The 13,447-nt window shown below is 40.9% G+C and overlaps 1 protein-coding gene across 25 annotated transcripts in view; it reads right to left on the bottom strand.

The window, feature by feature from the left end:
• Positions 1–13,447, bottom strand: part of LOC128258660 (protein still life, isoform SIF type 1) — an 87,838-nt gene that overhangs the window by 20,442 nt on the left and 53,949 nt on the right. For all 25 annotated transcript variants that reach the window (XR_008267987.1, XM_052990425.1, XM_052990426.1 and 22 more), the window contains 4 exons: positions 10,559–10,786; positions 8,667–8,853; positions 4,429–4,543; positions 2,261–2,412 (listed from right to left, as the gene is read on the bottom strand). Coding sequence is in view for 24 of the 25 variants with exons in the window: in XM_052990425.1 (XP_052846385.1) it covers positions 2,261–2,412; positions 4,429–4,543; positions 8,667–8,853; positions 10,559–10,786 (682 nt within the window). In the remaining variant the exon portion in view is untranslated. The remainder of the gene's footprint in view (positions 1–2,260; positions 2,413–4,428; positions 4,544–8,666; positions 8,854–10,558; positions 10,787–13,447) is intronic.

The raw sequence follows: 13,447 nt of genomic DNA, 5'->3' as shown, positions 1-13,447 counted from the left end.
TTTCCTCAAAGAATCGTTTCTTTGCGCAAGAACTAGCAAAGAGTTATCCAAACTGCAGATGCTATTTTGTTTTCAAAAGCAATAAGTTACAGAAACTTATAAATATTAAGTTGGCTAACAATAAGTTGGAAAAATAGAGTACCCAATCTAAAGAGTTATAAAACTGAAAACCTAAATTAACATTCTTAAAAGTTTTCTGGGAAAGAACGTGGGGGCAAAATTTTAAAAGTCCGAAAGTGTAATATTAATATTTTGGCTTACGATAACAAAACATTTGAAAATACATGGCTCCATTTTGTTTTGAGATGCGTTTATATTTGTATGAAGCTTTAAATCAGCAACTAGTTTTTCCAACAAGTCAGAATTAGTGTTCAGTGTATTTTGGTATATATTTCTAAGCACGTGTATGTTTTTGTGCTCTGTAGTAGAAGTAGTTTTGCCAGCACCCAGGAAGCATTTAAAAATCATGTCCTTCAAGACCGCCTTGGAGTCTTGGTGTCTCGAGTCTTATGTTCCCCAACTGCTAGTGTCTTGTGTTTTCTTGGTCCCTCTGCATGCAAATTTGCTGGCAACAAATTTTATGAACATTTTCCCTAAAATTTGACACCACACCAGACACACACACACTGTGCGTTTAGTTATTGGAAATTGCCGTCTTATAAATTTCAGTTTGCGGTCTCCTTCTGCAAATTGCACGTAGTCCTGGTGCTAGGGCTTTCCCAAATTCCTGCCAGAAGCCTGAGCTAATAACTCGTGGACGTGCCAAGTTAAATTTGTCGAAGGCAAATAACTTGGCCAGTTTTAGTGGTTTTAAATAAAGTAAGACTTGCAGTTGTTTATGGCAGAAAGATACGCTCGAGGAGCTCTCAACTTGGGCCACTTTTTCGTTCATGTTTTTCTTCCAGGATACTAAACAACTTGGCACAAGTCCTGCACAGTTTCTTGGGGGTTAATGATCCCATGATTGTTCTCCAAGTTTGCGGAATAATCCGACTCTTTTCTCGTTGGCATAACTTGGTTGTCTTAACTTTCGCGAATTCATTTCCGTAATTTAATACCACAAATTGGCAAGATCGCAGGTAAAAGGTATCAATAAACTAGTTTTTTGCTGGCAAAAATTTAATTGAAAATTGGTGGCTTTCACCAGGGGAACAAACTCCCTGTAATCAGTAACTCTGCTTTTGTCTGCTTTTATTGTCCCTTCAGCTGTCCTTCTTTTCTGGCAAACTTTTTGAGCCGCCAGGATGTGTGTCAAAAAAGAAAGTAGAAATAAATATTAATACGCACACACACACACACATGCGTGCATATATAGAGAGTCGTTTAATTTCTGCTACATTTTTTTTTCTGTTGTTATATTTTTTTATTTTAATTCTTTTTTAGTGTTCGTTCTGTGCCTTTTAATTGTTTGCCGCAACAAAAAAGTTTCATTTTGTGTACTGTTGTTGCCGCTGTTGTTGTTGTTGTTGCTTGCCGCTGCTGCGTTTGTTGGCTTTAATTGTTTTGTGTTCTTAGCCACTTCGGCTTTTTGAGTGCAGTGCAGCGTGTGTGTGTGTAGTGTATGTGTGTGTATAGTACGTGTGTGTGAGTGCGCTCATATGTATGCTGCAGTTTGTAATTCTGTGATTATGTAGTTGGTTGTTGCGAAACGGCACACACCCACAATCGCCTCACTTTTTCCCTCCCTACTTATTGATGTAATTGTTGTTGTACATGTTGTACACCCACACACTCTTGGTGCCTCTCTCTCGCACCCTCGGTATTGCCATCTCTTTCGCTGGCCGTTGTCTAGAGCCAGCATTTAATGCAAAAAAAAGAGGGGGAAAAAAATATAAATTACTTTAATGAACTTTACAAATTCGCATGCATGCCCGGAAATGCGCTTTTTCGTTTCCTGTGGCACACACACACACACAGACACTCTCCCATTCGCATTCTGGGATAAAGGATAAAGGGAGAGGGAAGCGGAGGTATAGGGACGCACCTCAACGTCAAGGCTCGTGGAACCGGACCCCAAGCCATACACGGATACGGACACGGAACCGTAACCATAGCCGTGATTAGTATGCTTTTGTTGTGCGAGTGGCTGATGAATGCTGCCTGTGGTTATCCCCCCTCCCCCTCCCCGCTCCCGTTCTTTTCACTGCAGCTTAACTGTTTAAAAACGGCCGAATTTCCACACACAACAATTTCGAGGTTACCCCGTGGGGAAATTTGTTTCGGTTTCGCATTTGGGTGCATTTGGGCAGGCGGTACTTACTCCAACCCGGGGCCGGAACAATCAGTCCAGTTATCATCTCCTCGCTCATCACCGGCGGATCTGTGGGCGGCGGCGGGCACACCAGCGAATCAATCATATCGTCCGTGACCCTCATGATCCCCACAAGATCTGGTGGCTCCGTGCGGGAAGACCTACAGAATGATAAAGAAAATGGGATTCACAAAAAGAGATTATGGCATATTAGCATAACTTCCATTTCTAACCCTCTTGTCAAAGTGAAAATTTCAATGCTGAGCACAACACTTGTACGTATATGGATGAAATCAATACTAATTAAGATGTAAATTATCTGGTTTTTATTAACACATAGGTAAAAAGCAAAAAAATGGGTTTAGCTTGCAGCTGTGAATTTGATTTTTTTAATAAGAATCATTATTCATTCGATTGAATTCAATTTAATTTTACCCCTGATAGAAAGCCAAAAAACTGTTAGACTATAAAAATATACATAAAACCTGTCATAAGTTGTGAAGTTCATATTGAAATGTTCTGATTGCTTTTATTAAAAATCAGATTAAATGGCATAAAAAAAGCTTTGAGTTGTGTCTAAATTTGTTTAATACCAAAACTATTTTTATTTTGCGTAAATAATGTGTAATTAACTTAAAATTGTTTATTATTTGCTTAACGTCAAAAAATCTTTATTTAACTTAAATTTATTTAATATAAATCAGACAAGTACAGTTAATCTTTTTTTTATAGAAGTTATATATATAATATTTGTATTTATGATTATTGACATTTCTGACAAAAATGAACTGTCACATATTTTAAGTTTTCGAAATATTTAAGTAAATTTTGTACCGTGTAGTATTTGCATAATTTCCGTTTCTGACCCTCCTGACAAATCCAAACAAGTGAACGTATAGCGACACCTGGAATGGATTCCGGACTACCGACTGCGGACTGCCGTGACCTTTTTCTGTGTCAGTGCGCGAAATTAGCAAAAGATGCGGAAAATGCTCCCAACGTGCATAATTTGAATGGACGGACGACTGGCAGGGGAGGAGGTCAGGGGTCAGGGGTCATTTGGCTCTACAAACGCTTAGCACAAAAGCTTTTCTGTTTTCGTTTGCCATAAAGAGAAGCTAATTAGGCTATCAAAATGCCGTTCGGCTCGTCCGAAAGGTGATGCAGGTGGTGGGGTTGGGAAATTCGGGGGTTGGAAAGTGGGGGACAGGGGGCTGGATGGTCAGCGAAACGGAACCAAGGGAACCCACCGACCACGTTCCAACTGCATGGCAAGCGAGAGAACGTGAAGTGGCAACGTGTTTGGGTTACGGCTTGTCTACCCATTTTGCCCGGTTTTCCAAACGTTTTCCTTTTCCCCAACCTCCAACCACCACTCGACCAACCCCTCGCCACGCTCCGCACACATTTTCCAGCTGCGGCTTGAACTTGTTGTTGACTTTGCTGAAAAACTATAAACCGAAAATGGTTCGAGAATGTACATGGAACATTTTTCAGTTCAAACATCTTCTTTTTTCGCCCATCGACTTTTTTTTTTTGGTTTTTTTTTTCTGATTTGTTGCGAAACAATTTCTGCCACTGGGTTAGTTACCATTTTTTCGAGTGCGAAACTTCTTATGGTGTAACATCATCAAAAATTGGCAAAGCTTGTCGATTGTTGACATTCTGGGGTGTGTGAACTTGATGTGGCTTGTGGCCAGTTGGTTGAGTAATGCCAAGAGTTAGAAAGCTTGCACAGAATGTTTTTAATTAACAACATCAGCAGCTGCAGGTTGCTGTTTTAAAGATTTTTTTTAAAGCTGGCCATGGCCAATAATAAGGATTGTGGAGGGAAGACTGATAAAATCTGTCAGTCAGTCGGTTTTTCCTTCAACTTTATGAGCCATATAACAGGGAAATGGACACAAATTTTCACACAATGGTAGAACAATGGGCTGGATATTGCATTACGCTGTCACGAGTCGCCCTAAAGCTAATTGACATCATCGCTGGACGCAGTGACTAAAATAGTTAATTAATCCGTGTAACTGAAATTTAAACAATGGCCATATGCGCCCACATGGGGCGCGGCCACACGGCGTATACTTTATCGCCGGCCATTCAAGTCGGAACATCGAAACAGATGTTAAGCAGGGCGTAAACAAGAACAATGCTGGTCTGTGGCTGTCATAACTTACCGCATCATCATGCTGAGCGATTGTTCCTCCTGCAGGACGCTCTCCAAGTACATCATATCTAGATCGGACACAATTGCGCCATTGATGACCATTATTTCGTCTCCTTTGATAATGCCTGCAATTGGTTGTACAGCGTTAGTTATAGATACATACTTTATATATTGTTGCATATAGGTTGAGTTTCTGCCACGGTCATTGTTACTTTTCAGTACCATTCCCCGTTTCCATTCCCCGTGGCTTAGACAATGGGTTCTGCTCGGTTTGGGGCGGGATCTAATGCTGCCTGCCGAGCAATCAAGGTGGTTCTATGGGGCTGGAATCAATGTCTGACAATTGTGCGGCTGCTTTGCACCACTGACATCTTTTATGTAACAAGCGATAAGCGGTATGTCTTCAGCTGATACTACTGCAACTGCTTCTGCTATTGCAGTTTCTATGCTCGTGAAACAATAACAACAAGAGCCTTGTGGTTTTTGCATTGTTCATACGCCACGTTATCCCAGCGCCATCTACGCACTGATCGAAAAAAAGGGATTCGTGGTGTAAGATAGAATTGCTTTTGAATTTAAAAAGTAGATTGATTTTAAGATATTTGATTATTAATTCGTGTACGCTTAGCAAAACCGAACTGGCAAACTAGTATTACAATAACATAAGGGGATGCCACAGAAATTAAGGTGTCGAGAAGTATGCAACAATATGTTTTTTGTTTGAATGTCTTACAAACAATTTACATCTTTCCATTTGCACTGCATCCTTTTAAAACCTTTATAAGTGACTTTAAAATCGTATTCATTTCTGTGAGAACTTAGCTAAAGGAAAATTCAACAAAGATGGAAGTATGGACTTCTCGACTAACTTGAGTCCTATTTTGATAAAATTTTCTCAACTTAAGATTATATTTTTCTTAGTGATTCCCTGCGCTGCGTTCGTTAGCATTTTCTACTTTGTCTGCATGACTCGTCTATCATGTGTGTGTGCCTTCTACCCGCTGGCTGAGTTTTCTACAGCATTTATTCTAGCCATGATGTTGGTTATTCCTTGTTGCCTGCTTCGACCTGTCTTACCCCGGCCACTCCCACTGCCACTCCGCCCTTCTTTTCTTCCTGTTGACGACATGCATTCAGTTGCCTGCAGTTGCAAGTTGCCAGTGTCGCTTATCATTGTTGGTGCAGTAGCAGCAACATTTTCTTAAGGCAAAGTTCGATAGACAGATATATGTCCGGAGCCCGCCTTGTGCCAATATTTTACCTGTGTTACACCTTCGTTTGGGTTCTTTTTTCGGAATGGCAGGGGTGTGGGTTGGTGTGTTCAGCCCCTGCATTTGTTACAATTTAAACGGATTTTTACATCTTAATGCTGGCAAGGCATGACACATGCGATTTAGCATATGAAATGCACAAATATATACATTTATAGTATGCAAGTGTCGTGCTGTACTTTATCCGGAGGATTATTTCTGGCTCTGGGAAAAGACAAATTTTATTTATATTGTGGTGGCTGCGATGTCTCATCCCCTTATCTCTTTAGCCCCTTTTTATTCCTATTTGGCCTGGCATATGCGTTGTCAACACGTTCGCTTTGCTGTTTTCCAGTTGGCCTGGCCCAAAAGAAGCCAGAGCAAATTGTTATTCCATGTTTGCCAAATGCTTTGCCACGCTCGTTTCAGCGCTAAAGTTGCTCCACTCAAAAAGTGCCGAACTTTTTGCACTTGCATCCACCCAAGTAGGGAATAAGTTGCTTTTCAAAAAAAAAACTCGTGGATGGAAGCCAAGCGAAGACTTTAAGACTTGTGCTTGAAGAAGCCCAGGGTTTTCCCTAAGTTTTCCGACAGCGTCTTTATCAGGGCCACCGCATTTCCTCGCAGTTCGTTACCATTTCACAATTAGCCAAGCAAAAGTGGCCAGAATTTTCCGCTCCCCAGCCACATTTGCATTTGAAAGCTGCGGTCAGGATTTGTTTTTGTTTTTGTAATCCATCGGGGCAAACTTTTGTGCAATTCGGTCGTAGATGTTGTCTTCCAGCCTGTCCGAGCTTTGTTTTGCGGTTGCTGCTTAAGAGTTGCGTCTTTCGACATGCTAATAGCCATTAAATTCAATTGTGCCTGAGCACTTCCCCGCCAGCTCGCCCTTCAATCATCTCTGGTTAGTGGCCAAAAAGGGAGGGGGGGTTGGTGGGTGGCGAACCGGGGGCACAAAGTTTCCTATTGCGTTCTGCGTTTTGCAAATGTAAATGCGAGTCCTGAGTCCTGAGTCCTTAATTTATGCATACACACGCAACTACAATGAGTGGGGGATATTCTCGCAGAGAGCCGGCCAGATAACGCTAACGGTAGAGGGCTTAAAGCCGCACTTAAAGCTCAACACATTGTATACGCAATATTTGATGGCAAATGCTGCCAAAGCCAGGCAATCAGCATAGATATGGTGAAGCATTGACACTGGGGAATCAGAGTCAATAAGACCTTTATCCATGTCTATTGGAAATATTTTGTATATACCAATCTATGCAAATGCTACTGAGTGAATTGATATGGCGAGCTCATAAACAAATTTCTTCATATCTAGTAATATGTAATTTTTTTAACTATCTATCTTTCAAACTAACAATTAGAAATCTCACTATTTTCTTAAGAAAATATAAATCTACAGAAAGTTAAACACTTTAACCTTTATAAAATAAACTTTTAACAAAAATATTATTTTTTGTAATCTTGTGGTTAATTCTTCGAAGTTTGGTGATGACTTTAATTTACGTGCGACGCTTGCAAACAAGTAACACGTTCAACTCGTCGTATACGCAATATTTTATAGTAATTGCGTTAAGGAAAAGTTTCCTAATTGACTTTTCAACCCAAGCTGATGCAAAAAGATCAATGTTATAACTGCTTTAGTGTCAATTCGCGGTAATTTAATTAAGCTAAGGCTTCCTTCCTTTCCCAGCCAGCGAATGCAACATTTGCTCAGTCGTAAAACTCATTAGCACAACTCATTCACTCTACCACTTTTTCCTTGCATTCTTGCTGGCAGTCCAACTTTTTGCCTCCTGTGGTTGGGCTTCTTTTTTTTGTTTTTTGTTTTTTTTTTGGTTTTTATCACCGGTGCACTCCTTCCGGAGAATTTCGTGCGCATTGTTTCATGGATTTTTGATTCGTTGTCGCCTTCAAAACCAACCAAATGAGCGCCACTCGCCCCCGACGTGCTTAATGAGTTTTCTGCCGTTACTGCAGCATGAAATGTTCTTTCGGTTCATCACTTTGCCAAGTGCAGCACTGCAGTTTTTCCACCTGAAGGGGAAATGGGTATGACAAGGGGTAGCTGCTGCTGCTGCTGCTGCCTGTCAGTTCCATAATTTAAGGCGCTGTTCTAGTGGCATTTCGACTACATCTACTTGACTCCATGGCGTTGTCGTCGTCATAGCCGGCAAATGCAAATGCCAACTTAAGTTGATTTTAAGTGATAGAAAAACAACAGAGCGGTGGCGGGCGGGTGGGTAAGAGGAGCTGAGACGGACGGCTCACTCTCGAGGCAAACCCCTTTAAGGACCTGGAAGCCGCCATCGCCGCAGCCGAAGTAAACCGTCGCCCACACCTGGCAAACATTTCGAGTGCGCTGCTCATCACCATCATCGTCATCCTCATCCTCATCCACATTGTGGCGCCCACCTGCAAGCAACCCATTTCGCAGGGCGAACAAGCGCTGACAGTTGACTTTTCGCATTGCACGCCCCGAGGTGCTCCTCCTGTCCCTCATCCTCATCCACCTCCTCTTCCATCTCCATTCGGGCTCAAACTCCACTTGACTCGACTCGGTCTCCCTTGTAGACCAAAGTGAGTTTGCTCAAGTTTCGTCTTGTGCTCTCCACTTTTTTTTGACATAAAAGTGAAAAGCATTTAAATATAAAAGCAGCATAAAACTACAGAAAAGAGCAGGCAGAAGAGCAGGGTGGGGGCTACCTGGGCACTTTATAATTTTCTCGGGAAACATTGGGCCACATTGTTTCGCTCGGGGCGCCTGGTGAATAAAGCGTAGTGGGATTGGAAGTGGACGTGGAAGTGGAGTCTCCTTGGGGATCCGAAGACAAAGACTCTATTTCATTTCCTTGCGTTCCGCTGCGTCACCTCAATGGCATACATTAAATGCACGATTTCATCGCCTGAATGCGATTTGTGTCAAAACCCATTTTCGTCCTGTCATCTCCTGGATGGACTCAAAGGCGAAATCGTCCTTTGTACTCACCATTGTGCATGGCCACACTCTTGTCCTCTACGCGACTCACATAGCAGCAGAGCTCGTCCTGGCGCTCGGCGTTCTCGATCAGCTCCGCCTCCACGGAGAAGCCCCACATCTGCTCGAGGGTGGTGCGCTGCAGCTCCACCTGGTACAGGATCTTCATGCAGACCTCCACGAACTCGTGATTATGTAGCTGTGGAGAAGAAAATTTACAAAGATTATTACTCATCAGTCGTACTATGGTTTTATCTAGAATTTATAGCTTAACAAATACATAGTTCTCCAAAGTCTACTGGCATGTCTTTTGTTTTGTTAAAATATGACTTACCAGAAACAAAAAAATTCTAACCATATGAGACTTTTATTTTTTAAAGACTAAGGGCATTTTTACACCTTTATGTTTCCAATTCGACTAATTTTTATAAATTTAAGGAATGTTTTATATGTGACTTTTAATAACGAAAATAAGAGACGGGTTCTTAGAATAAAAGTCTCAAACAAAGTACATTTTCGTTTTCTGCTTGCTATCAATATACCCCTATTTATTAACAAAATGTTTTGCTTTGTTAGTGCAAATTTTAACTGTAAATTTAATATAATAGAAGAAATTAAAAAGCTAATAAGGCTAGTTCCTAATTGTTCCTAATTAAAGTTATAGTTTTATAAATAAATATTTTTCGTATTTGTTTTAACTAGGTGAGCTCCAGAAATAAATAAAAAAGTAACAAACATTTATGATCCGTTTTTGGCAATATATTCTGAATTTTCTGCCCATGTGGGACAACGGATTAAGGGAAAGTGAGTTTGAGTGCGCGAGCTAAGTGCCAAATTAGCCGAGTTACGCAAGCAATCATGGGGGGCAGGGGCAGTCATTGATTGAGTGGAGTTACTGCGAGTTGCTCAAGTTGTTGTCGAAATTTATTGAACTGCCACCGGCGAACGAAACTTTTTATCAAGCCCATAGAAACTGCCACCGCCACGGCCACCTCCACTCACATTCCCCATTCCGACGCCATTTGCAGCTGCAGTTGCACATTTTTGCCATTTGCCATTTGCCAATTGGCCTGGCTAATATTTACTAGCTTGTTGTTGAGGTCGGAGTTCGGAATGCTAGGCGTTCGGGTGCCGGAGGTCAGAAAGTTTTCAGCTAGCGGCTGACTTGGCAGCTGGCTAAAGTCTCACCTAGACTAATAGTGTGCCAACTGAAGGGGAAACGGGAAATGGCCAATGGGAAAGTTCATAATTTATGGCATTATGTTTCTGGAAATCGAAGTGTAATCGGCAGGGCGGGTGTGGAGATGAGCTAATTGCGGAATTTTGTATTTTGTTGCAAGCCAAGCTCCTGCCCGTTTCATAGACAAAAGAGAACTGTTGGAAAATCTTCACCATTACTAGTTTTGGTGTGAAAATTATTAAAAGTACTTTGGAAAAAGTTCTTCCTTTGTTAATGAAATCTGAGCGGTGCAAACAAAATTTAAATCCGATGGATAATAGACTTAAAAAGTGTTGTAATGTACAGAGTCCATTAAACCTGATAGCTTTTGTAATAAAGTAACTTTATAACTTTATTATTAAAATAATGATTTAAACGGCTTGCATTTCTGACAAAAACATTTTGGGCATATTAAATTATGTGTTACATTACTGCGATTTCTCAAAAATTCCAAGAACTACCTTTTTGCTTTTATGTTATAATTAAGTCTTTTGCAGGAATTTCGGTGCACATCCGTTTAAATTGCCGTAATTCAGAGACACCCATCTGTTTGGATATTTCACCCTAGCCACGTTTCCAAATTCCATTTCCAAGTTAAATTCAATAAGTTGAATTGCAATTAGAGTTGGCGGGGCCCAACCCTCATGTAATTATGTTAGCAGGCTGGCTGTGATTATGCACTTACATAATTTTCAATCAGATCGTTGCGATGCGGCACAAAGTAATTGTGATCCTCCATGTCACGTCGCTTCTTGACGCGCACAAAGTGTTCCATGGGATTGAGGTTGCGACGGGCGCAGGCGCTGGCGAGGAATTCCTCCACAGACATGGCATCACGTAGATAAACCGTCGAGTAAGCATTGTCGGGCATTGCAACTTTGAAAGTTTTTTCCGGTTCGTCACGTGAATTCATCTGGAAAAAGGCAGAAAATTCGATTGGATAAACAGGCACACAGACACACACGTACAATGTCATTAAGCAGTCAGGCACAGACATTTGCGAGGCCCACATATACATCTACATCTGCAGATAAAGATACAGATACACACCCAACAACCCACATACAACCTACAGCCATACCCATGCAGCCATTCTCGGATATGGCCACACGGAAGTGAAAATTGAAAAATAGCAAACACACACATTTGTACCCGCAGCCGTAGCCCTTCGACCCCCTGAAATTTAATGAAAAATGTCGCCAGCAGCAGCTCGGGCATCACTGCAAGCTATACCGAAAAAAACGGACTTTTATAATGGCCTCAAAATCTAAACTAAATAGTGTTAAAAGTGCAGATGTAAGTGCAGCTTAAAATCAAGGCAAAGAATTGTGATCTTTAAATATAAAACCATTGACTAAGATCATTTTTATAAACCTTAAAATATATTATATAATTTTATTTGCAGTAAATAATAATGCTATACCATCTTCGCTGGGGTGTTCAAAGTCTTTCAATTTAGAAGCTCAAAACACCAAAATTTGAAAAGTGCGAAATTAATTTGTTATATTTTAATGCAAGCCAACTTTTAGCATTTAAATAAGCTAACAAAATTCCACAAATTATAGTTTCATATCCTCTTATTAACCCAATATTCAACAAGATTTTCCGTAAGATAGGATTTTATTTTTCTCGGTGCAGGAGCAGGGGCAGCAGCAGTCGCGGATCCAGCCCTGCAGCAGGATCTGCTGCCGCTTTGAGTTGAGTTTGAAGAAAACTCAGTTAAAATGCTTAACCGTTTCCACAACGTCATTCTCGTCCAATGTAAACGCCGTGATGGGGCTTCCTGCTGCTCGTCCTGCAGGTACTTGTACTCCTTCCCAACTGCAACTGTAAACGAATCAGGTGGCCCAGCTGCCAGTTGTCGGCTTCTGGAAATTGCATTTGTATTGGCAGCCATTGGCAATGGGTTCGTTGAAGTTGGCAGCAGCAGTTTTCCACTGCAGCTGGTCCTGGCCAGGTAATACACCCACACACACGCAGGACAATTGAATTAGTTCGGCAGTTGGCAAGGGCTGCTGCTGCTCCTCACTCGAAGCCAGCTTCGAGAACTGACGGAGCCGCCGTTTGAATTTGCATTTGCATTGCATAACAGTTTTGCATATCGATTACGGGATCATTATGAACTGGCCAAATATATCAACTTTATATTCATGGAAAAATATGTGGCATTAGAGCTGTGAAATGGATCTCGAAATTGGTGTATATCAAAAATGTTCTTGCAAAAAGAAAAGTAATTTTGATTAAGGGTGGGGCTTCTGTTCAAAAATATAAAACCAAATTTTGAATTGATACCAAATTTAAATTGATACAAAAGTTGAACGCCATTTGATATTAATACTGGCTTATGGGTAATGAACCCTTTAATTTTAATTTTTTTGTGTGCGTAAATCAAATAAATGCTATTGGGACAAAGGTGGTAGACTTCGCATAAAAGCTTTTATGATTACTCTTAATTAAATTTGTCAAAACTGGTTAAGTTGGCAAATTGTCTGCTTACAACTCGATTTTATTATTCCAATTGTTGACATGGGAAAATGTTAATCTATCTGTTCCTGATTTCGAGTACCAGTTGTCCCACTTTTGCACTGTATCGGAGATGGAGCCCTGAAAGACGATTAATTCAGCACGAACGCTTCTCGCACACTTAACTCTCCTGACTAATTAACTTTTGATTGTTCCTGACTGAGTCCCCTTAAGGCCAGGGAAAATTCAGCTTTCTGCCGTTGTCGATGGACAGCTTAATTAAATTTTAGCCAGGGTATTTCGACTTTTGCGAGATGGTTATTTCGGTTGCCCGATAACTGGCTGCTGGCAACTGGCGTTGATAATTTGCTTTGGAAAGCTTTAATTTTATTTGCCATTTCTGAATTGCTGTTGCAATTTCTGCTGCATTGCAGTTGACATGTTCAAAAAATGACCAAGTAGAATGCAGTTACAAATCTGGGGGCAGGGGAATTGGCCGGGCGAAAATATATGAACCAAATCAAATGCACATTTTTCAAATTCATTGAATTTGCAGCGCATTTACAACGCAACAGCACTGGGTCTCCCATTTATGTATTTCATTTCATTTGTTTTTCCATGGCAATACAAATGCGAATGCGAATGCATTTTTGCATTTTTTTTTGATCCGAATGGCAGCGTGACTGCTGATAGAAGGTGAATCGGGATGGGGCAATTGTGCATCGTTGGCGAATTTAATTGGAAATGAAGTGTGCGACGGTCAGAGCGAAGCCGAGAGTGAGCTCCATGAAATCCGAGTTGTGCACAAGATTATTTTGTCAATAATCGAAATAAATTGAATTTATGAAATGAATTTCATTACAAACACGAGATATGCACAAATTGGTTATACTAATTGAAGCTTAACAAACAGGACAAGTGAGCCCTGCTAATCGACTGCCCGCACTGAGGTTGGTATGAATGGCCTCTAGGCTATTTGCTGGAATTTAAACTTCTCTTTATTCTTTGGAATACTTCTCGAGTTGATTCAGATTTGATTGTGTTGAGGTCATTAGTAGGGAAGGGGAGGCGTCTGATCACCATTTGAAATTATTATTATTATTCACTTAAA

Source organism: Drosophila gunungcola, assembly GCF_025200985.1.
Source record: "Drosophila gunungcola strain Sukarami chromosome 3L unlocalized genomic scaffold, Dgunungcola_SK_2 000003F, whole genome shotgun sequence".
Lineage (NCBI taxonomy): Eukaryota > Metazoa > Arthropoda > Insecta > Diptera > Drosophilidae > Drosophila > Drosophila gunungcola.
The sequence above is the reverse complement of the archived record's forward strand: the minus strand, read 5'-3'. Positions and strand labels throughout refer to the sequence as shown.